The sequence below is a fragment of the Varanus komodoensis genome, unplaced genomic scaffold (genome assembly GCF_004798865.1).
Source record: "Varanus komodoensis strain SLA01 unplaced genomic scaffold, ASM479886v1 scaffold16, whole genome shotgun sequence".
Lineage (NCBI taxonomy): Eukaryota > Metazoa > Chordata > Lepidosauria > Squamata > Varanidae > Varanus > Varanus komodoensis.
In genome coordinates this window covers 10,859,394-10,883,810 of record NW_025335468.1, presented here as the reverse complement: position 1 = coordinate 10,883,810, position 24,417 = coordinate 10,859,394, and the positions used below count along the sequence as shown (strand labels likewise).

The window sequence follows — 24,417 nt, the reverse complement described above, 5'->3', positions numbered from 1 at the left end:
TCACCCCTGCTCAAAAGTGTGTGTGGCAGCCATATTCAAGAGGACCTACAAAATAAATGTCTTCTCTTCTGACAACAGCACTCATTCCATCATTTTCCCCTAGGTGCAGTTCAACCACATCACAAGTCTCCTTTAAAGACTTTCAGAGGTATCTTGCAACATGTCATTGCATGGAAACCTTAGACCCACTCTTTTTAGAGTTGCCACCTTTTACCGTTTAGTGGCTCTTCTCCACTAGTGATGCACAGAAATCCAGGTGAAGCTTCTCCTACCATAAGCACCCTATTTCCATACCAGGTAAAAACATTCCCTGCCAAAACCTCTTTTGACACGCTATAGCTCTACACTGTGATTTCTGATCAATTAATTCAAAATGGCATCCATGAACCTAACGTTCCTCAGTTGGTTATTGTTATAGATATGGATGTTCTTTACTCTTTACCCTTATCCTTCCGCTAGGGACCTAGAAATATTAGCTAGCTTTTATCTTGCCATATCCACTTTTAGAAACCAATTTTGTATTCTCTAAGTGTTCTTCTTTAGCACACTTTGAACTCAAATATAGTTCCAGGACAGTGCATTCACCAAAAGCACCCTGCTTGATCAACCATTTCTGTGATATGGATAAAGGCACAGTAGATATATCTGAAGATGACCACATTCTAGGATATTATATTATTGCTGCTGCTGCTGTTATTATTATTATTAAAACAGATAAAATGAATTTCAGGGGTAACTGTGTATGCAATGGAAGGCCATTGCAGCATATCTTCAGACTCCTCTATCTTAACCACATGATTCTGCAGAATGTATTTCAGAAGCACGGCACATTGGAATCAGCATAAAGAAGGCTGACCTATCGCTTCATACTATTAGGAAAAGTAGGAGTGATGTTAAACTTTTGTTATATTCCCTATTTGGGGTGTAGAAGTGAAATAATTAATTTGATATTTTATATTATGCACAGCATCTTTCCTCTCATGAGTTTTTGGGCGAGGACTGGCTAATAATTTAAATAAAGCAAGCACGGACCACTGGAAAGTTGTCCTGTGTAAATAGTGGTGTAGTGGTAAATTCTGAAGTGCAGGAACTTGTCACGCACACACAAAAAACCAGCAGGATGTAGCATAATGTCCTATTGATTAGGATCACCATGCATGCAATCCTGTACATAGTAACCTAGGAGTACATTCCAATGAACTCAGTGATACTTATTTATGACTATGCAAGTGCAACTTGTAAAACACTATGCATTTTATCATTTTTATTTCAACCAATTGAAATGCAACCTTTCTATTTAGTCAGAAATTTAAGTAGCCTTACAAATAAGTAGTCTTATCAAGCAGCCTTAGAAACTGGCAGGGTGTAATACCAACCCCACTGAAGAAAAGGAAAACAGTAGCCAGTGCCCACTTAATTATTTTCCTCATTCTCTGATTTTTTTAGATGCTATTAATCACCGGCAATAGAAGAACTTAAAAGCTTCATCATCACCTCATTAGCTTTCCAGAGTAAGCAGGGCCCGTTACCCTGGAGCTCTGGCAGATGGTGTCACTATTTCAGTTCTGACAAATGTCCTGGAACGGCGTTCCATGTGCTCCTGGGGACCCTGAGTGGGAAAGCACTATAGCATATCCTGCTTGCAGGATCCCAGTGGCACTAGCTGACCACCGTGTGAACAGAATGCTGGACTAGATGGAACATAAAAAAGCATGGTTCTTCTTATGTTCTTATGTTTATAGATCACTGCGTGCAAGTTCACTAAAACATCGGGGAACTGCATGAAAACACATAGGATGCAAAAAGGCTTCTTGGTGGTTTGTTCCCATTAACTTTAAACTAGACAACTGGAAAAAAGAACCATTTCTGATGCTACACTTTCCCTTCAAAATGAGCGAAGATGGCATCGGTGCAGTGTCCTAATTTCCAGGTACATCAGTGTTCCAAAGCACCGCTGACTGGTTAAATAATTCACTGCTCTTAAAAGCACCTTCACAGGACTCATGCAGAAGAACATTCTGAAGAGCTTAGGGAACACAACTGCTATCCCACTGCGAGATCATACAGAGTGTTCCAGGATCTTGTCCTCAAGGAAACCAGAAAACTCTCCTTTCTCTTACTGGTCCTACACCTCAGACAGCACCTTCTGTCTCTTTCTTGACTTCATAACTAAAGTGCTGCACAGTCAGTATTTTTACCACAGTGGACAAGTGAGAGCCAGTGTGCTTTGGAGATCAGAATGTTGGACGAGGAACTGAGGAGATCCAAGTTCTAATTGCTACTCACTGGGTGACATGGGACTAGGTCCAGTTTTCAGCCAAATGCACCTCACTGGGTTGTTGTGTGAGGATAAAATGAAGTGGAAGAGGACTCTGCAAGCTGCCTTGGGTTCCTCACAAGAAGAAAAATGGCAGGACAGAAATGAGCTGTACTAACAATACTAATTACTGTTATTGCACGGCTGCTTGTATGTGCATGTGTGATGATTTTTGCTTGGAAAAAGTCAGTGGGAAAGCACACGATGTGCATGTAGGAGGCCTCAAGGTTCAGTTCATGGCATCTATGGGAAGGAGTGGCAAGGATTCCTATCGGTGTATGTAGATTTGGAGTGTTGAGCCTTTGTTGGCCTAAGGACTGAATTCAATTTTGGAAAAAATTTGGGGGGTTGCATCCAATGCTGGGTGGAACAAAAGTCAAAAATCTCCATCCTCAAAGCTGGGCATTCCAAAAAAATATCCTATGGCCCCTCAAACAATGTCTAAGCCATAGGATCATTTCCTCAGATATTTTTCATTAGTCTAAATACTGAAATATTATCAATTTCAGTATTTTATCATCTTTTTTGATTAACTTGCCTATAACTGATATTCAGCCTTCCGTATTCTGAAATCTTTTTTTAAAATTGTGGATGTGGAATCTTATTTTGATTGCTTAAAAAAAGAGGTACAAAGGTTTTACACTAAGTACACTAAAGATTTCCTGTCAGGATTTCAAAGCATACTCCTTTGATTGTATTGGTTTCTTCAAACCTTATTCTTAAAGCTCATTGTGAAAGGACAGTCAGTCTTAACTGCTGTCATAATGATAAATAGTTATTGAGACATTTATCAGTAGCCCAGATATGAAGCCAAGACATTACACTGGCAGGAGTGATTAGAATAAATTGCTTGGAAGTCAGACAGGAATCTTTTCAAAAGAGCAGTTCATACTGCTGCATATGAAATAGCCACTGTATGAAGGGCACTTTAAATTGCTTTCTGAAATGATACTCTTTAGGCAAAGAAAAACATGCTCCCCATTTCATTTCTTGTACTAAAATTGATCGTACTTCAACACAGATGATGGGGCACCATGCTGAACAACAGGATACATGAGTGGGTGCAGGTTTAGTGGGTCCAGACCCACACAGCTCCAGCACATCACCATAAGCCCCCAACTTGCATAGCATGGGCAGCCTCTTCATACTGCCTAAGGGTAGAGCTGAATCTGCCCAGACACTAGCCAGTGAACCAACCAGTGTGTGGACTAGGACATTTATCTTCTGCTAATCTTCTGTGCAAAGTCACTAACCTATTTTAACTTTCTGTACAAAACAACTAACCCATCTTAGCTGTCTCTTTCAGGAGCAATTTGCCGTTGTCAGAACCAGGGTACCATTATTTGTGGTTTTGCAAATGTCTAGATCCCAAAGTTGGAACTGCCTACACATCGAATCCACACATCAGCTGTGCAGTGCAGACCCGCTTTTTCACCATGTGGGAAATTAGGATGCCGGACTTGTGATCAGACCAGTCTGCTGATGAGCTGATATAAATTATGTACCTTAACTATGCACTGTGTTGCCTCACAGTTTTATGTACAACATCAAAATCCTGATTACTACCTTATCTAGTATTTTATAGTTCTAAAACAAAAAAATCTCAAGGTCCTGGCTTTATTGTCAGCAGTCTCTTGGCTTTGACTGTTAAAATTCTTGGTGAACATGATACTTCTGAGAATCAGTGCATCATAAAATATATTTCTGGTGAAAGCAATGCAGCATAGTGGTTAAAAGCTCAGATCTGGGACTCAGGCAATCTGGGTTCTAGTCAGCGCTTGGTCATTGGGCCAACCGGATAACCTTGGGCCAGTAACAGACTCTCACCCCAACCTACCTCACAGGGTTGTTGTTGTAAGGATAAGACTGACAGCAGGAGCAGGAGAATGATGTGGGCCATTCTGAGTTATTTAAAAGAAAAAAAGACAGGATATAAATGTAATAAATAAAAAAATACTTTTAGGCAGATCTATAAAGGGGAGTTCCTCATCAATTGATGAGTTTTCAAAATAAGAAACATTTCCAAATGTGCATTGATGAGTGCCATCTTAGCCAATTCCATTGCTGGGTGGTACAGGCTGAGCATCTTGGAGGCTGGAGGGTACTGACACATTTCTTAGAGTTCTGTCATTTGGCATTCTGACTGAACGGTACAGGAAAAAGAACTACTGAATTCCTTTCCAACAACTTACCTCTCAACCGAAAACAAATGGTAACTACAGTGGAGCATAAGTCAATGAAGGAGGGATGATTTTATTGCTAGAGAATTGCAACTGGCAAATCATGGTTGATGGTTTGCCACTTTTTAGATAAATATATATAGACACCACTTCATTAAATCATATAGCAAATATATTGTCCTTAGAACAAGGGAACTAGCCTGCAATTTAAAAGCAGTTTCTATTTTACATGAAGCAGAACAGAACCTAATAATAAAAGACTTCCTATCAACCACAGACTAAACAAATTAAAAACTGCCATAACCTCTTGCTTTAAGATAAAAGCAATTTGACTCTGTTTTGAATGCATGACAGTTTCATTTCATTCTGCTGAAATGGAAAGGCCTTCAAGTCCCTTCAGTGTAGGTATGTTTGTTTTGCAAGGCCCTCTGCTTTGTGTCCTTTATGGATATTTAAAGGGCATAGACCAAACTTATTGCAGAAGGAGATGCACAGATTTGTTCCAGTTATCAACACAAACAAGTCAAGGGGCACAGCCCCACTTACAACCTCTACCAATCATGCTCGCACTCTCCCTCTCCCTCTCCCACACACACGCACACACACACACACTGATTCCTGGTTCAGATGACACAACACACCATGGATATCACCAACAGTGGGTTGCTGCATCTTCTGAACCCTGCATAGTTTCAGCAGTGTGGCCTCTTTTTCTCAACCAAACCACCCTGAGACACCATGGCTTGTTTTAGAGTACTTCACACCCACAACGTTTTGTTATGTTGTTCAAACCTAACAGGGCTATCTTATTGTGGGTTGCTGAAAACAGCTACACAGTACTTCAGCAAGAGCAGCCAAAAAGCGCTGACACTCCCCATGAGCAGGTCTCGCTTCCAGGATTCTGTCTAGCAGAAAGTGCTTCTGTAACCTCTGCCCTGCCTTGGCATGCTCCCTAATTTCAGAATGATTTTTAAGTGACTACTTTCTTTCTATTGTGAGCCTGTTGCGTGTAATCAGAAGCCTTCAAGGAACCTGCAGTTCTGCCAAATTTAGTTTTACGCCCTGTCTCCACACATCTACAAGGTTTCTGAAAGGCTTCTGAAGAAAAGACTTCTAATTTTTTTACTTTGTAATTTTTCTAATACTTTGACCCTTCATCTTGTGCAACCAATTAAAATGACCCAGTGTATAAAACTTTACATCTTTTGTGCAATGGATCTGTGGCAACAATGGATCTGTGGCAACTCACACAGAGTCCTCTTGTGAAGCCTTCCCACCACTGCTTACCTATTGCTTCTAGCAAACAGAGCCCAATTCTAAGCCCCCTGTAATAGCTTTCTCTATGCATGCGAACCTGTGGCTCATCATTTATCCCCCAGGTTGGAAACAGGTAAACCCAGAGCCAGTGCAGATGAACTACTGTTGCCTGATATGGTGCACTTTCCACCACACTGCACATGGTGGAGGAGGGGAGCCATGGCACTGGAATTTAAAATCAGCAGATAAGCTACTCACAGGATCATTCTTCACCAGCCCCCATACCATGCCAAACAGATTTCCCCACATACCACTTCATTCTTAGCAACCAGGTTGTTGTGCCTCAGCCATGACTTATGTCACAGTACTGGGCTCTAAGGACATACCAGCTGCATGCTTCAACTACTACCACGGTGAAGCTAGACTCCCTGTTGGCTGCTTAAAATTGTGGGGGTGCTCACTTTATACACTACGCGACGTAAAAGGAAACCTTACGCCAGCAGTCGTTGTTGCTTGCTTCATCATGCACTGCACTGCAAAGGGAGCTGCGTTCCCTCGAGAGAACCAGCAGCTTCCAGGGCCAGGGGCTGAGAATGATGTTATTACCATCAACCATCACCCAAATCAACTTCCGTCACATTTCCTGAATCCACCATCCAAAACAAGGATCCAGTGTGATGCACACAATCATTCACAGACCATTACCCTTGTGTGCACAGTGCACAGGGACCGCATAGCACTTATAAAAGACTCACAGCAGCAGACGTCTCTATCCTGCTTGCAACTGTTTTACCACCTACCATATCCACAGCCTCCCCACTTGCACCCCATGCCACGGATGCCATGGCATCCATGTAAGCATTCGCTCCCCATCAGTACTTCTCTGCCAAACCTGAGTTGTGTAAGCTCCTACACTGGCAGCACTCCCCACGCAACGCTCCCTGCATTACCCTAGACATTTTCATCTACAATCACACCCCATCCTCACACTTCATAGGATATGCCATTTATGCACCATCCACCGCATCAGTCTTGCTTCAGGTAACTCTCCCAATAAGAAGAGCAAAGCCTACACCCAGTAAAGCTCAGGCAATGTATGGTGCATTCGCAAGCAAAATCAGGTTAGTAGCCAAGATGGTTCTCTCAGTGCCAATGACTGTCTTCATATGTGCTACTAAACGTTCTTTCACAATAAAGATATATTGCATTGCACAGCTTTGTCTGCTTATAAGGAATAGGTAGAAAACTAGGTGGCTGTTCCATGGTGGAGATGGAGGGAAGTGTGTGTGGGGACACCAGGCTGAGAGCATAGTGTGGAATGAAATAATCAGTGAGGAGGCTTAGGTAGAAATGCTGGGTGTGCTCTTGCCGGGGACACTTAGCAGCGTGAGCAAAAAAATGGTTCTCTGGCTAAAGGGAAGCACTTGGGGCAAGAGCGGGTGAAGAGGGAGCCATAACTCAATCCACTTCTCACATTGTCAGAGAGCAGAGCGGCGGTGGCAGGGATATTTGCTTTTCCAACTGCGAGGGAGCAGAGATGGGAGCACAGATGTCAGAGAGCTGGAAGCAGCAGGGAGAAATGATGAGCAAAAGCTGCTTCGGGGCAGGCAAAGGCAGCATGGCGCTAGCCACAGAGAAAGCACGTGACAAAAGAAAAACTCACCAAAAGGGAAAGTTGTGGTTCACATTTTTTTTCTTTGAAAAACAAGCACATGCAGGGTCAGGGGAAGAATCAGAAACTTTGTCAGGAACCAGCAAAGGTGAGACATACCCAGAGCATCCAGTGGACCTTTTAAAAAGTTGCTGATATAGCAAGAGAGCCAAGGATTGTGTGATGGGAATTTTGCTGCAAAGGCTCCTGGGATATGTGCCAGAAGCAGGCAGGGAGAATGAGATAGAAGCCATGACAAGCCTCAGGGAGGCTGATTATCTGTCAACCCCGTTGTGGGTTACTGAGTGAACAGTCAGTCAATCACGGCTTATTCTCAGGGTGGCTTAGTGTGACATATGAGTGTGCTCCCTAAATGTTTGTAAGGAACATTGGTAGTTGCACATGAAAACCAAGGTGAGCAAAAGAACTCCAGAGAAGTAGATTTCATAACCCAGCTTTCTTCATACGGACTCTGTGATCTGGGTTGGAGCGACCCCAGTGGAAGGCTGCGTAGTACTACCAATCATAAGATATTATGAAGCTATTCAATCTTTCCCTCTTTCAATGACTTTTGTTGCTCAAACAAAAAGACAAAAGACAGGGTGAGGAAACACAGGAGGGTTACAAATTGAAGACAGTATGGTCTGCCCCCCCCCCCCACACCCATTGAATTGTACAAGTGAAGCAAGTATACAATAAACATCCTGTCTGGAAGTTGTACTGTTCCCACAGTTGACTCTGCCTGCATTATAGCCTGGATGAAACCAAAGAAGGGCCATCATGGGGTAAAGCCACGGCTGTATATAGACAGGAAAGGCCAAGTGCATTTGTTCAAACAACCATCTGGGCATATTCTGTGCCTGAGTCAATCCACATCTATCTTAACACTGCAGAATCTACCATAGGTTTTGTTTCCCGAGTTCATCAAAACAAAGACCTAGATCACTGTATCGTGTAGCATGGTCAAATTCTATAATTTCAGGGACACTCTGTTCCCAGATAGAAAACATTAATTCTAAAATGTTGTGCCTTAGCACCTGAAAAACATGTTTCTCTTCCTCATTTGTGAAACTGCTAATCAATGTTTTAACTCTCTTTGATTAAACTTTGGTAGGTCCATCAGGGACCACATAAATGCAGCATGGAGCCATCTCTGGCCAACAGGCCACAAGTATCCTACACTAGATACAAAGAAGAGAATGACATCACCCCTGTAAGTTTTCATCCAAATGTTTCTTTATAGTGTTGCTGATGTTATGGCAGAGGGAGAGAAATCTTCATTTCCATTGTATTCAGCTGTTTTTAAAACATCAGGTTAACTTTTCACAGCACTGGGAAGAAGCAGATAATTAAACTGCCCTTAATGAATTGTTTCCTTAAGATCTACAGCTTTGGTAATCAGCTTAGTGATATATTTAATGTACACATGTTCACAGCAGCTAAACAGCAAATCTGGCTTCAAAGGCTTAATATATTTATGGGATTTCACTCACTGAGAATGAAAGCATTTGCAGTCTTCACATTTTTATAGCAAAGCTTGTTTGAGTCCTTATAATCAATCATGTTCCAATGAACCCATAAAGAACAACAGCAGGAAGTTTGCTTCAATTCTCTAAACTTGGAGAGAGTTTAAATATCTGGTTGCATAATTCATTGTTCTGTTTTTAACAGGTGCTGCGTATTTCATTTCTTTAAGTGAACACACCGATTTCCAGTGCAGGAGAGCTTAATTCAACAGAACCACTTCTTGTAGGATCAGAGTTCTCATGCCAATATTGGTGCTTCCACAGAAGGAGGTCTTGCTTGCAATGAGAAAATGGATGTAACCTCAGTAAAATGATAGCTGCTTAATCATTTCCAGAGCATGGCAATACCAGCAGCTACCACAGATCAACTCGGAAAATATGTAGTAAATTTTAAAAGGCATGGGAGCCTGGCAGCCAAAGGCTATCTTCCGCTCCCTGTCAGTTAGCAGGTTAGAAGAGAGAACTTCTTTTAGTTGGGGCCGATTATCAGTTTTACAGTATGGATGCCCGAAAAATCCATCATTAGAAAAACAAAGCAGTGATTGAGATTTCCATATAGAGTGATGTCCTTGTAAGGAAATGCAAGTAAGGTAAGGTTGAATGAGATGTGTGTACAGAGGGTTAAGGGGCTGAACAACACAGCAATTAACCCATGGACTCATGGACAACAACCCAACACGTTATTAAATCAACATGTTTTTGTTTCGTTGTTTGTTTGTCCATTCATTTTATCTCATTTTTTCCTGCAAGAAACCCAAAGCAGCTAATGTGCAAAGGGAGGGAAGATGGGAGAAGACTGGAGAAAAGCATTTTTGTTGCAACTATGCTTGCAAAATTAATTCATACGTTGAATTTATTAACACTGGCCCTATTAACATTGGAGCTCCTACAGAATTAGCCTGCAAACATATCTGCCACAATGCATGACAGAATGAGAGGAAGGCCTGCTATAGAGGGGGAATGAAGATTTGTCATATTTCAACCATGTCTTTAGTTCCAAAAATTGGATAAAAACAGCCTGTCTGGAATCCTCTTTGATGTGGAGAACACTTTTTAAATTTACAGATTCATGTGCAGTTGATGAGAAAACAGGTCTTTCTGATGTGACATGACTCTTACCTTGGAACTGATGACATCCAAGACTTAAGATACCATCTTCAGACATTTTCAATAGGGTTCAGAGCAATTTTTAGCTCCATTCCTAGATTGTGGCTATGGCTAGATAGTGCCAAGCTATCAGTATGATTTTAAAAATCTGATTATTTTTGGAATCTCTAGGCTTTAGCTCTCAAAATGCAACCTTGTGCACTTCCTTTCAGTGGGTTAAATCCAATATAACCCTGTCTGACAATCACTAGTGTGAAGTCTCCCTCTCTCCTCCCCATTAAAGCCACACCAAAAAAAATCTATTTCAGAGGGTTTCCCTGAGGATTAAAAATAGAAACATTGATTACAAGTTAAACTTGTGTGCAAGAGATAAGGATTTATTTTAAGCTCAGCGGAGCTTAAGCTCTTGCTGATTTATGGCTGCATCCAACTTCCTGTGCCCATTATTGTGGCGAGGGGGGAATTTCCCCCCTCCTGGAATAACCACCTGGGATCCAAGCCTATATCAGTAGCAGCTTAAATACTGCTGAGTTTCCTAGGCTGTGTATTGCTATATTCAATCCTCACTTCCTGCCCACAAATTTCACAAGTCATCATAGCAAATGCTTTTGTTTTTAAGTGGTCTAAAGGATTCTTGATAACTATCTTTTCATGTAGATTTTTTGCATGTAAACAGAAATCTTTCTCAGTCATTGCATAGTCCTCAGAAATGCCCAGCTCCATAAAAATAAGCCCCTTACTTGTCAATATTGAATAAGATGACCATAAAACGTGTTCACAAAGAAATGAACTACACGTCGACTAAAACCTAATTTTACCTTGGTAGCACAAATGCTAAGCAGGAACAAGATACAAGTATCAGGGAAGCTTTGCTTCAAACAAAATTCCACACCAGAAATATTATCTTGCTTTAATAGAGGGAAGGGGATCATGTGGTCCTCCAAATGTTTTTGGATTGCAACTTTTTGGATCAGCCCTAGCCAGCATAGCCAGTAGTGGGGGGTAATGGAAATTGCAGTCTAACACCTGGTTAGACACACCCACACACTTTTCCTGTAATAAAAGAAACCCTCTTGATATTGCTAAATTGGGGAAACACACTTTCTTTTCAAGTTTATTTAGCCTGTTTCTCAGGTGCCACTGCTACCAGATACTACCAAAGAAGTTGAAGATGACAATTTATTATTATTGTGATCACCACCCCTTTTGGGTATGTAAAAGTCCAAGAATGTGCCTTATTCAGTGTCCAGAAGCCTGACACTAGACCTAGTTTGGCAGCAAGCCAATAACCCAAGGCAAAGCAACATGTGGAGTGCGGAAGCCATCAGCATGCATAGCCTTTCTTACCTCAGAGGCCCCAGTAAGGCTGGGTACAGGAGCAGGGGCATTCAGTGGCTCTTGCAAGCTGTGTTCAGTAGAGCCTTTTCCATCCGGTCTCTGTCCTTCATGGAGCATCTCACTTCTTCCAAGCTGCCCATAGTCTCCTCGACCCCATGTAAAGACCTTCCCAGTCACTAAATAAAAGCACACAAAATCATAACAGCATTTATCCCTTGATACAGACAAAATTGTATACCACTGAGATCATATCAAAATTCAGTATCTCAGGTTAACAATGGAATGGGTGGGCAAAAGGCTTAATCCTGACATGGCCAACACTGTCACAAAGGAGGAGACTCAGTGGACCACCAGACCACAAAAACAAAACACTTCTTCCTGAGCAGCAGATTCAGAGTCTGAGTGTACTTGGTAATCAGCAACTTTTCTGTACGACCAGCTTGTGGTCCAGAGTGTCTTTTACCAACTTTGCTTGGCAAACACTGTTGAAAGAGTGACCCTGCTATTTTCATTCATTCAGGCCAGGTCTATATGGACCTGATTCAAAATGAAGCTGCCCACTCCTACAAGAGTAAACTCAGTGAGGATGTGTTTCAAACAAGTCCAGCTTAAGTTTATGATCGACTGAGAGTGCCAGAGACAGTTTTGCCTTTTAAAGCTCTAAACAGGCTGGGACCTTAGCATTTTGGGGAACACCTTCTTCATATGATTGCCCAATCATCTCAGCTAAACCAACGTTTCCAATGCAACATATACTGGCATTTCCAATGATACCCACAAAGCTCTTCACTCCCTGCCCCTTCCCCCCACCAAAACAAAAACAAAAAGAACCCCCACAGTAGTCGCCAGGCGAAGACCTTTTTATTTAAACATCATTTTAATTGTTAACAATATTTGCTTATTTATCTGGCCAGGGCGACTTCTTTTATATTGTTATTTTTTATATTGTTAATTTTATATTGTTATTTTTGTATTTTATTGTATTTTATTTGTGCTGTGAGCCGCCCCAAGGCTTCGGCAAGGGGCGGCATAGAAATGTTTTAATAAATAAATAAAAATAGTTGGGGGAAAAAACCAGGCAAGAGGACAAAGAATAAGAAGGTGGGAGAGGGAAGAAGCACCAAAACAAAGAAATCACAGGAGAGAAATAGTGAGGCTAAGAGCTGGTTAGAGGAGGAGAGCACAAGGCTGGAAATGAGAGGAGAAACAGTGTGGTAAATAAGTAGGGGAGAAAATAGGCTAGGGGCTGGAAGTAGAGAGAAAAAAAAGATAAATGAGTGTGCTGGAGAGTAAGAGCAAGGTAATGAGCTAAGGAGGAAGAGAAAGAGGGGCAGGATCAGGGAAGGAGGGAAATAGTGAGGAAAGGAGTTGGGGGAGAGAAATAGCAAGAGTGGAGGCTGGAAGGAGAGAAAGAGCACCAAGAGGAAAGGTCTCTGTGGATGAAAAAAGACTGGGCAGGCCAGGAAGAAATTATTTCCATCTCCCCCTACCTCAGGGTGTAGACTTGCTAGTTCACTCCCCACCCCAGACCTCTTGACTAGCCAGGCCCCACTGGCAGCCATCACGTGACCAGCCATGTCCTACACAGGAGTCACCTTGAGCTGGTGCCCATAGCTGTTCCTCAGTTCCCAAATGTGCCCAGGGGCCCAATCAGGTTGGGACTCCATGTTTAGTTCTTCAAATGAGGCTAAATCCATATGCTGCAGCCTCTCCCCTCCCCCCTCCCCCCCCCATTTTGTCCCCTCTGCTCACAGAGGGTGATGGAGGAGATGCCTCCTCTCACCACATGACTGAGGGCCCTGATTTTCCAGTGTTGTCAATCATATGGTCAGCCTTCACACAGAGAGGCAACTTTTATCTATGCACGTACTGTATTCTCATAGCCTTCCTAGGTATTATGTTGAATATGTGTCCAGGGCATGGCAGCAGCCACTGCATCCTCCTACTGATTGCTGAAAATTGGAGATAGCTAATTAAATTGTGGCTTACCTGAACCCTACACCAAAAATATACAAGTTTATACTGTAATCTTGGGGAGTAGGAGTGCAGGTGAGGTGAGAAAAGACCACAGCTAGAACAGGGGCACAGGCGCAGCGAACTTGCAGCTGGCAAGCAGCCCAATCCCTTCAACTACATATAAATTTAAATTTGATGAAATGTATTAGAACAATTTCCCCACTGGTGAACAGCCCCTTTTTACAACTCATCAAGACTCATGTTACAAGCACTTTAAAGGCTCAGATATTGCAGAGAAGAGTGAAATTTACCTAATACCACTTTCTTTGCACTCCATCATTTCCAAAGTATCACAGATTTTTGATAGCCTCCCAGGATCCCTATAGGGCAGTCCATTTTAAAAAGTAGATATCAATGCTGCCCTCCAGAGGATATTTATGATTATCACACAGCAGATTTTCTTGTTCTAAGATTAGCCCTGGACTTATTTTGAGTCTGTCATTAGTTCTTTCCCTACATGTTTAATCACTTGTTCAGTATTTTCACAAGTTCTTCCTCTGTCTTCTACTTTCCAATGAGATCCCTCATGAACTGTTTCCTGTCTTCTGCTATTCTTCCTCTGGGTAATCTCATCAAATCACATGGCTTTCAATACTATCCATACCATGGTTGTTCAAGTTCAAGCACAGGGGCCAAACTGAGCCCCCCAAAGTTCTCCACAAGGCCCTTCCCTTGGTGTTTGCTGGTTTCTCGGGTATACTGCATTTTTCCTCATTCTTCAAGGCTAAAATGTGTGTCCTTAGTAAGAACTTTAAGCTAAAATATGCTGGCAGCTGGGCCCATCTCCTGTCCTTTCAATCAACCTCGTTTTGCCTTTGGACAACCAGAATACAGCCCTGAGAGATTTTTCAAAATGGAATCCAGCCCTCACACTGACAGAATCTCAACATCGCTACTGTATGTGTTGATGACGCCCACTAACGCTTCAGAACCCCAGGCCTAGATCTCCTACTATGGGTTCAATACTTGCATTTGGATGCTTCACCGTCTTCTCAAAGCCAGTGTGTCTAAGAGTAAATTTATCATCAGTTTCTTCTTATTGTACCAGCTGGTGGCATCCACCTTTTGCCTCCTCTCTTGCTGTCCCTCATGCTCTTCTCTCAAATTCCTTCTCAAGTCCATCTTTTCCATTAACATTTTGGCATAACATTCCCTACTCTCTACTAAAACTAAGCAAAGTACATATACCTGGCTTGGGTTTTTAAATGTTCCCTTCGGGGCGGGCTGTGGGAATGCTGTTTTTAACTAAAGTAGAATGAAATATACCCAAATTTCCCTTTGAAGAAGGCTTATGTGTAACTGAACTGACCAAACACTCTTTCACCACTTATCTTCATCTTGGTCTTCCTCTCTGGGTAGATGTTGTCATTACACATCTTAACCACCAGGTGGCATAGGTTGTAAGCACTATCTGGGTGGAGCAGGGAGTTTTCTAATAACTACTTATTCTCTTCTTGGAAAGAGATGATAAGGTTCTTGTCTAGCTCCCTGAATAGTGTGCATCCTCTAAGCCTCCCACATTGCCTCTCGTTTTGAATTTCATATTGCAACATTTTTGAGACATGACCTGCCTTCATTAATATGCATATGAATAGTTCTATACAATATTGCTCAGCACATCTTTCCTGTCAGTTTTTAAAACAACCTCTAAAGAATTATTGTATAGTGTAGTGGGTAAAAGTCTGAACTATGAAGCTCACAGTTCAAATTTCACCATCACCTTATCTTAAAGGCACAGCCATTTTGCTCTCATTTAATTTTATTATGAACTTAAAAAAAAAAAAAAAAAGCCTGGTCTCCAGGTCATTTAAAGCCAGTAGTTTCCCACTGCTGAAGATTTCCACTGTTATAATTTCACTTCGTCAGTCTCATGGCACTTCAAGTATGCAGAAAGGTTTAATGTGATGTAATAAGATGTAACATTTACAATTTAATCTATGGGTTTTTCCCTAAGGGAACCAAATGGAAATCAAGATGAATACTACACTGTAAATTCCTTATTCAGTTTAACCAGGTTTGACAAGGCCCATTGGGTATGCAGTGATTGTCACAACAGAAACCTTCAATATACTCAGCGAATTACTTTGGACAATATATGTACTGTTTTATAGAAAACTAAGCAGAAAAATGCTATTTTCAGGGTGTGAAAAATGGACTGGTCTTGCCGCAGAAAGCTTTGTGATAGCTACAGTTGCTGCAGCAGCCACATCTTTCAACCTATGGTCCAGTTTACACAAGACAAGGGTAGCACAATAAGCCAGGGTGACTTGCTCAGCAGCCCCTCATTTCCCTAATTACCTTCACAAGATGCAGAGTTCCTGAGACATTTGAGACTGGTGAGGGTGGCTCCTTGGGGCAGTTAGTAAACAACCCAGAACCTAATGGCATGTTTAGGGTTGGGCATGGTTTGTTAACTGCCCGACAAGCCACCTTTGCTAGGTTCAGTTGACACAAGCAGCTGTGATGGAAACTATGAATCAGCAACTTGGCTGGCACCCATCTGGATCATAACCCACCAAACAGACCAGCTCATTGTAGCAGATGTACTTTGGGATGGGGTAAGAAGTTGTCCCTACAGTTTTCTGCCATCTTGGCAACCTGGTTTTGGCTCAGTTGTTTGTCAAGATGTTCATACAGATAAGAAACAATTTGTCAAAGACCATAAGTGGTAATAAATTAAATAAATAAATGAAAAGGTTAAAGCTGAATTCCATAGAATAGAGTGGACATCTTAAAATCAGATCAAATACCTCTTTCCCAGGCTGACAAATACACATCCAACAGAGGGATGGGAGGATAACTTGGCAGCTTGCTGTCCTGCAGTTTGCTGGACATGAATCTAGCAGACCAAAGTTCAAATGACCTCTCAGAAGTGAAAACTGAGTGGTCATAGGCAAGTCATTTTCTTCTAGCTCACCCCCTGGAAAATGTGCTGCATAAAGCAATTTCCTCTATAACTTGAAGCTATCCGTAATGTTTGATACATCTGCTCAAGTGTGCTGTGGTCCAGAAAGCTTATTCTGGAACAAATGTGTTTGTCTTTAAAATTTCACAAGATTCTTGTGCCTTTGCTACACCAGATGAATACAGCTACCCACTGGAAACTGCAGAGATTAATTTCACTTGCAAAGCACAAGACAAGAGTTCTACAGAACTAAATTGCTCACAAAATAGTCAACTCTTGGGAGGTTTCAGCTTCCACTATATGTCTTCCTGACTGAAGCCCCTGAATTTGGTCAAGCATGAATGGGACCACAATCTCAGCACTAGTTTCTTCATTTCATGGCACTCTCCAATGGCTATCCTCCATTCTGAGCAAGTAATCCAAACCCATAAAAATACATGGTTAGTCAAGAGAATGTATACATGAAAAATAAATGGTTTCTTGCAACCACAGTGAGAATCACTAAGAGGAAACAGAATGTTATTCTGGAAGCTACTGGGACCCTCTAAACCCTTCTTGTCTGTAGCAGCTGGTCCTTCTGGAAGGGCAAGGACAGAGTCTTGGTTGGGTTAAATAACTGGCCAGAGCTTTATTCGTTTCAACTTGCAAGAGAATTTTGGCAGGAGCATGGGTTGTGAATCCATGATCAGCGCAAGCTGCCTGCTGTCCAATTCCTGGCCCGCTCAGTAGGGAGCCAGAAGTCAGGTGCCCCCATCATGGCACACACCATTAAAGTGAGCTCCCCCTCCACTATCTGGGGGCATGACAGGATTGTTACTCCCCACTGGGCTAACTCTTGGTGCCCCCCAAAGTCCTTTATGAGGACCCACTCATGGGAGAACAAAGAGCCCAATTTTGTTCCCCCCTACCAATGGATCTGGTCTAATGCCTTCCAAGTCACCAGGTACAGGGAAAGGGGTCCTCCTAAGTCAGTGATGGGGAACCTTTTAGAGACCAAGTGCCCAAACTGCAACCCAAAGCCCACTTATTTATCGCAAAGTGCCAACACTGCAATATAACCTGAATACTGAGGTTTTAGTTTAGAAAAGACAACTCACAGCATATCCTTGACCGCGCACTGATTGGCCATGCAAAAGCTCAGATGAGTCGCAGCTAATGAGTTACGGCTCGTGACATCATTGCCTGGCGCCGCTACTCCTTTCCGAGCATGCGCATGGCCCCTATGTGCACTTTTATCCCATGCTCGGCTGCTGGGGCGATGCTGGGGCAACTTGGCTCGCATGCTGACAGAGAGGGCTCTGCATGCTCGCTGTGGCAAGTGTGCCATAGGTTCGCCACCACTGTCCTAAGTCCTCCACACCTTGTCACAAATCAACTGAAGCAGCAAACAATTACCTATCCCTGCCCTGATGTCCTCAAACCAGAAGCTGCTTCCCTCTCTAGAGAAAAGCCTCCTATTCTGTCTGAACAGATCTTGCTGATCAAATGAGATTCCTGGGCGAGCGATATTTTTCCCACCACAAACTCTAGCCTTCTTTATCTTCCTCCTGGCCTTGTCCACCTTGGCCAGATTTACTGCCCTCTGCCACACGTGCCTCCCAGGCAGTTCCAACCCTTTGACTGTAATACCTGGAAGCAGGCAGCAGCAATCCCAAAGTGGTGCCCAAAGTCAGGCTTTTATAAACCACAGGTGGGCCAGAGGGAGTTCGTGTTCCCCCCAATCCCCTGGATCTCTGCTCCCTTCCTTTCTGCCAGTCCCCCACAACGTGGTTCCCAGGAATGCAGGAGTGTTACTTCTTTTAAAAGTACAGTACATCTGTATATTACAAACTGACATATAAAAAGGAGAAAAATAATATTCAGAAGTGTCTGCAGTATACTAATTGCTAAAAATATATGCATCATGACATTAAGTCTGGGTGTTTCTATTTTAAACTCAGGTATTTTCTTAGTCTGGCAAATTATAGAACATGCTGGATTGGTGTGAGAAACCCAAGTGCCACTGACATAAATGTATATTTTATAAGCACTATTTTAGTTGGATGTGGCAAAAGCTGCAAAGAAAGAATTTACACTTACATTTTTCTGTCCTACATTCAAAATAGAAATGCCATGCTGTTTTTAAGGGTGCCCCTAAAAAGCAGCACAGTAAACAAATCAGTTAAGAGCTGTTCCACAGGACTGACCTGAATTACGTGACATCTACTGCTAGCACTCCAGAGCTGGAATCTCTGCACAAAGACAGCTGCAGCATACTTAATGCAAGCCTTTTAAAGTACACTGAGAATACCTGCATAGTCCTAACTCCATCTGTCTAGCATGGCCTCAGCTGTCAGAGCAAATACGAGAGCATGGCAAAAGTCACGTACAAGCAGCAGCAATGTGGGAGACCGAGGGCCACCGCAGAACAGATTTCCTAAATGTGTGACACTTCCGTAGCAGTTTAGGGCACAATGCATACTCTGGGGTGGGGAACCTGAGGTCCAGGGACCAAATCCAGCCCTCCTATGTCCGCCAGAAAGCCATTGCCCTGAGCACTGGGCAGTCTCCTGGCTTTTGTGCCACCATGGTTTCCCATGCTTTTCCTAAAGGCTGGCTACTGGAACCCAGGTTTAAGCTATAGTATGCTGGAATTTTTTGTTTAATGAATTATATTTTTGGCTCTGGTGTTTTGTGTTCAAGTCCAACCCACGATTGGAGAGGCTGTCTCAAGCAGAGTTTAGCTCTCCAGCTCAGAGAGATTCCCTGTCCTACATCAGACTATGAGTGGGGCTCAACATGCCTGTGGAAAGTTTCTATTTCTCAGTTGTGTCTCTTTCTCACACTCACATGCACACAAGCTGTGTCCTCTCATAGAGCTGACAGCATGGACCATGGCCATCGTGTAATAATGCCATCCTTATTTTTCTGTGCTTTAGATAAATCGTACTTAGTGGATGAGTCATCCATTTTTGTACATAACATGACTCCATATGGCAGCTGTGCTGTGAGTTACACTGAAGTTCCAGTGAGATTCCCATTAAAGCTTTCTGAAGTTCTCTCCTTAATACAATAGGAAGTTACCATTTCTGTTTCAGTTCATTTCCAGTTCATGTCATTTTTGCCTGGCTTGTTTGTATAATTCATGCTAGTTGCTGTGGCAGAACCTACTAGGTGGAGGGTGAGAAGACCCAAAGCTTGAGGAATCTCTAGTTTGGTTTGTTTTTATTAGGAATCCCAAGACCCATCCAACAAAATCCAGTGCAAAAAAAAAAAACCCTTAAACTATTATGAACGCAGAAATTTGTTCTGAGTTGCAGAACTGAACACAGTGATGGACTTCGCACATCACACTAAGCCCTGGCTGGTTGCTTTTTTTGCTGGATAACTCCGGGCAAACAGGTGCACTTCAGCTTGCCATGGGTTGCTTCCCTCTCATCCCTGCTTCAGGCATATATCACAGGCACCCTTACAGCAACATCCCTCATTACTGCGTTCCTGCGTTGGCTCCTGGTCTGCTGGAGCAGCTGAATTCTTCCTCTCTTGCATCAGATGGCAAGAAAGAAAGACTTTTCTGCACTTTGATGAATGTGCTAATGTGTTCACAGACTTTCCTTTCCAGGGTCTTGTACAATCCACAGGAGAGCAAGAAGGCCTTTCAGCTATTTAGGAAGAATATCACCCTCTTGTAAATTTCATCAACCACTTCAGCACTTGTCTTGTTAGTTGTAATCCTTTTTACTAACAAAAATGCCTGCACCGAAAATCTCTTTCTCCTGCAGACACCAGCTGCTTCCAGCCCCATCTCTGTGCTTTCTGCTTCCTTCCACTTGTCTCCATAGTCACCTGTTATGTGTGCATATCTGTTACAGACCAGTGATAGGAACTGGTAAAGCTATGCAAACTTCAAGGCAGAGCAATAAAATGGGTGCAGACATTAAATACATTTCATAGCAGTGGGCTTTCAAATATGTGTCTTTGCCCAACACTTGGGGAAAAAAAACCTTGCACTGTATCAGGGACATTTGTTCTGTCCTTTCTTCCCAAATTTTTGGTGCATGGGGCAGATGGCAGTGATAAGGAATTGAGGAGGGTTTTAGGGATTGGGGAGAGTAACAATAAAGCCAGGAGTGACAGGGGCTTTCACAGCTCTTGGTGAATAACTCTCTAACCCTTTCCAGCAATGAAGTCACCCTGCTTGACAAAGGCTTCAAAACAAACCACCCTGTAAACAAGCCATCCTGGGCAACCCAACAACACACCAGGGGTTCTCAGCAAGGCTTGTTCATGGAAAGCATCCTAAAATTAAAAAAGAAAAAAGAGAAAAAGTCAGGGTCAGCCATCATAACAAATTACTCTGAAACAACCCACAGTTGCTAATTGTGTTGTGTTGGTGTGCATTTCCTCCACATAAAAAACATAGAATAGCAGAGCTGGCAGTGGCCAGTCCCTGTTCAATGCAGGACTCCCAAGTTAAATCGTCCCTCTCAGATGACTGTCCAGCTGCACCTTAAATGCTCTAGTGTAGGAGATCCCACAACCCCCTCCCTAAGTAATTGGTTTCATCGTCATACTGTCCTAACAATCAAGAAATTCTTCCCAGTGTTCAGCCAGAATCTGGCTTTCTTTAACTTGAGCCCATAAATCAGTGTCTTGCACTCTGGGATGACAGAAGAGATCCTGGCCTTCCTCTGTGTGACAGCTTTTCAGGTACTTGAAGAATGTTATCTCCCTTCAGTCTTCTCTTCTCAAAGTTAGACATTCCCCATTCTTTCAACCTATCCTCATAGGGGTTTGCTTCCAGTCCCTAGACCAATCTTATTGCCCTCCTCTGAACATTTTCCAGCTCACTTGCATCTTGTCCAGAACTGGACACAGTACCCTAGATGTGGCCTAACCAGTAAAGGGGAACTAATACTTCCTGGGATTTGGAAGTGATACTATTAATGCAGCCTAAAATAGCATCTGCCCTTTTTGCAGAAGATCACATTGTTGTTATCTACAACAATTCCAAGACCCTTCTCATTGGCAGTATTATTGAGCCAAGTATCCCTCATCTTGTAATTATACATTTGGTTACTTTATACCAGGTGCAGAACCTGGCATTTGACCCTATTAAAATTGGCTCAGCACTCCAACCTATCAAGATCACTTGGAATTTTGTTTCTGTCTTCCAGGGTATTAACTATCCACCCAGCTTTGTGTCACCTGCAAATCTGGTAAGCATTTCACACACTTCCCCAACCTAATCAGTAATAAAAATGTTGAAGAGCAGTGCACCCAGGACTGAACATTGTGGTACCCCACTTGCTACCTCTCCCCAATTTGAGGAGCTGCCACTGATAAGCACTCTGAGTTCAATTCTGTAGCTAAGCATGGATCCACCTGATAGTTGTTCCATCTAGCCCACCTCTAGTGAGTTTCCTAATCAGGATATCATGGGGCACTTTGTTAAAGCTTTCCTGAAATCAAAATATATTATATCCTCAGCATTCCCACAGTTCACCAGGGAGGTTTTCCAATTAAAAAACTGAAATTAGATTAGTCTGGCAAGATTTGTTCCTGACAAATTGATGTTGGCTTCTAGCAACCCCTGCATTGTTTTCAAGGTGTCTACATACTGACTGCTTTATCATCTGCTCCAGAATTTCTCAGGGATTGATGTCAAACTGACTGGTCTGTAGTTCCCAGGTTCTTCTTCCTTTCCTTTCTTGAAGCTAGGGACAACATTTGCCCATCTCCAGTCATCTGAAGCTTCCCCCGCCCTCCATGGTTTCGCAAAGATAATAGTGGTTCTTCTGTCAGCTCCTTTATGACTCTAGGATGCAGTTCATCGGGCCCTCGAGAGTTGAACTCACTCAACTCAATTAGGGGAGCCTTGACCACTTGCCTCTCAGTCTCCAGCTGCCATCCTGCTCCTTCACTCATATTTCCCCTTTGTCAGTAAGGCCATAGAGCCTCTTTTGGGTGAAGACTGAGCCGAGGTAGGAATTGAACACTTCTTCCTCTTCTCTGCCATCTGTTATCATTTTGTCATCTACACTTAGTAGCTGAACCACCATTACTTTCCTCTGTCCTTTATCATGGATGTATCTAAAGGAGGTTTGGTTTTTTTTGCTGCTTTTAGCATCCCTTACTAACCTCAATCCTTTCCTAGCTTTAGCCTTCCTGAGACCATCCCTGCAATTCCATGCTGCCTCTGTAGCCAAGCCTTCCTTCCACTTCCTATACATGTCCCTTTTTGCAGACCACACAGACTTCTTCTGTTGTCTTCTACTTTTTCGCCTTGCTGGAATTGATTGATATTTAGATTTTTTTTATTACTCCCACTGACCATGGACACCTTTTCTCATTAGCATCACTTGCCATGGAACTTTACTCATCGTTTTTCAGTTTATTAAAATTGGCTTTTCTAAAATCCAGGGTGCATATTTGGCCACACCTGGCTCTTGCTTCTTTTTTACCCAGAGTTCCTGTAATTGCCACTCTGTCCACTAGGTTTTCCCTGTTGGTTAGAATCAGCTCAAAGATAGCAGTTCCTCTAGTTCATTCCTCCACTTTCTGTAGGAGGAAATTATCAGCAACCCATGTTAGCAGCCTTTTTGGAAGGGCCACATTTGGCAGAATTTGTCTCCCAACAGATATTGAAAAATCGATGTCTCCTATAACTACTATATCATGCCACCTTCAAACATTTGCAATTTGCTTTTCAAAAGTTTAATCCTTGTTACTGGTCCTCAGGGACTTGAGCAACTAACTGAAGAAGTCTCAGGTCTACTACTAACATGGATCAGTGAGAAGTCAAACAAAAATATCAAAGAAAGGGAAAATATGGCACGCCTTCAAAAAGAATGCAGATGATATCACCCTGTTAGCTTGACTTCAGTCTATCCTGTAGCCTGTACAAGGAGGTGTTCGAAGTAAGTTTGCCATGGACACACAGCTAAACCTTAAGAACCAAACCACTGCAGAAAAGTCTTAGATCTTGCGACTTCAAAAAACAGTGTTTTTCTTCAGTGCTCATACTTCATCAGTAACCAATGATAATCAAGTTGAAAGATAGGCAACCTATGAATTAGACTCAGATGTCCAGGCCTTCCAATGTAATAAGCCTATGTGAACTTTAGAAAGGCATTTGAATCAGCTGTACATAATATTTTTATGCCTAAAGCTTTAAAAGAGAAGGTTATTCTGTGGAACATTAATGCAGCTGACAGAACAACCACACTCCAAGAGTAATATGCATGACATTGTCAAACAGGAGAGTGTTAGCATGCAACTTTTCCCCACAGAGGCTTTGCCTGAATTAGATCTTGCTAAATTATTTGGACAAGGGAAGCAGAGAATGTATCTCGAGGCTCAAAAAATTAAAAAGCCAGCAAACACCAGAGAAAGAAGGTAGGAGTAAGGGTTTTTTTGAACAATTAGAATATTGAACTTAAACCTAAGGAAATAATATCATTTCATATGGTAATCATTATTTAACATCATGCTATTTGCAACTAAGCCTATTTCCCACCTCGGAGGTACTCTGAGAGCAGAAGGACAGTCTCTGAGAGAGGGAAGGGAGGCAGGAGTGGCGTGCCATTGGAAGCAGTTATAAAAGTGCTCACTGCCTCCATCTGCACATGAAGTTCAACAAGGACAAAAGTGAGGGGAAACACAACTATGTAATTATCTCTCTCATCCTTTTCATCTTCTCAAAACAACTTCTGTAAAAGGTGGGGGAGAAATACCTCTGCTTCCAGAAGGTTAGTCTCCTACCAGGAGATTATCATGCAACAATCTCTTGATTAAGTTCTTACTTCACATTAAATGAGTTATTAATACTTAGCATTTATTTAGATCCTTTTTCAATGTTCAAAGGGCTTTAAATGTATTACCTCAGTGATCCTTAGGACAACCCTGTAAATTAAGGTTTGGTTGAATTCCTTGAAAGGGAAAAAAGGCATGATATAACTAATTAAACAAATAAATCAATAAATATTGCAGAAGGATGAAAAATAGCTCATGACTGAGGTAAGGAAGGAAGATCTCCTGATTTGCGCTCTAAATCAGGAGTTCTGTACAAACTTATGGAAACTTAATAATGACTCATGTATAAGATTGAGCCATTGGCTATGATGTTGCATCCTTCAATA

At 42.3% G+C, this 24,417-nt stretch overlaps 1 protein-coding gene across 3 annotated transcripts in view; it reads right to left on the bottom strand.

Annotated features, from left to right (window-relative positions):
- The window catches only part of SERGEF (secretion regulating guanine nucleotide exchange factor), a 116,934-nt gene that overhangs the window by 78,534 nt on the left and 13,983 nt on the right, over positions 1 to 24,417 (bottom strand). For all 3 annotated transcript variants that reach the window (XR_006414290.1, XM_044425908.1, XM_044425909.1), the window contains exon 9: positions 11,386 to 11,552. Coding sequence is in view for 2 of the 3 variants with exons in the window: in XM_044425908.1 (XP_044281843.1) it covers positions 11,386 to 11,552 (167 nt within the window). In the remaining variant the exon portion in view is untranslated. The remainder of the gene's footprint in view (positions 1 to 11,385; positions 11,553 to 24,417) is intronic.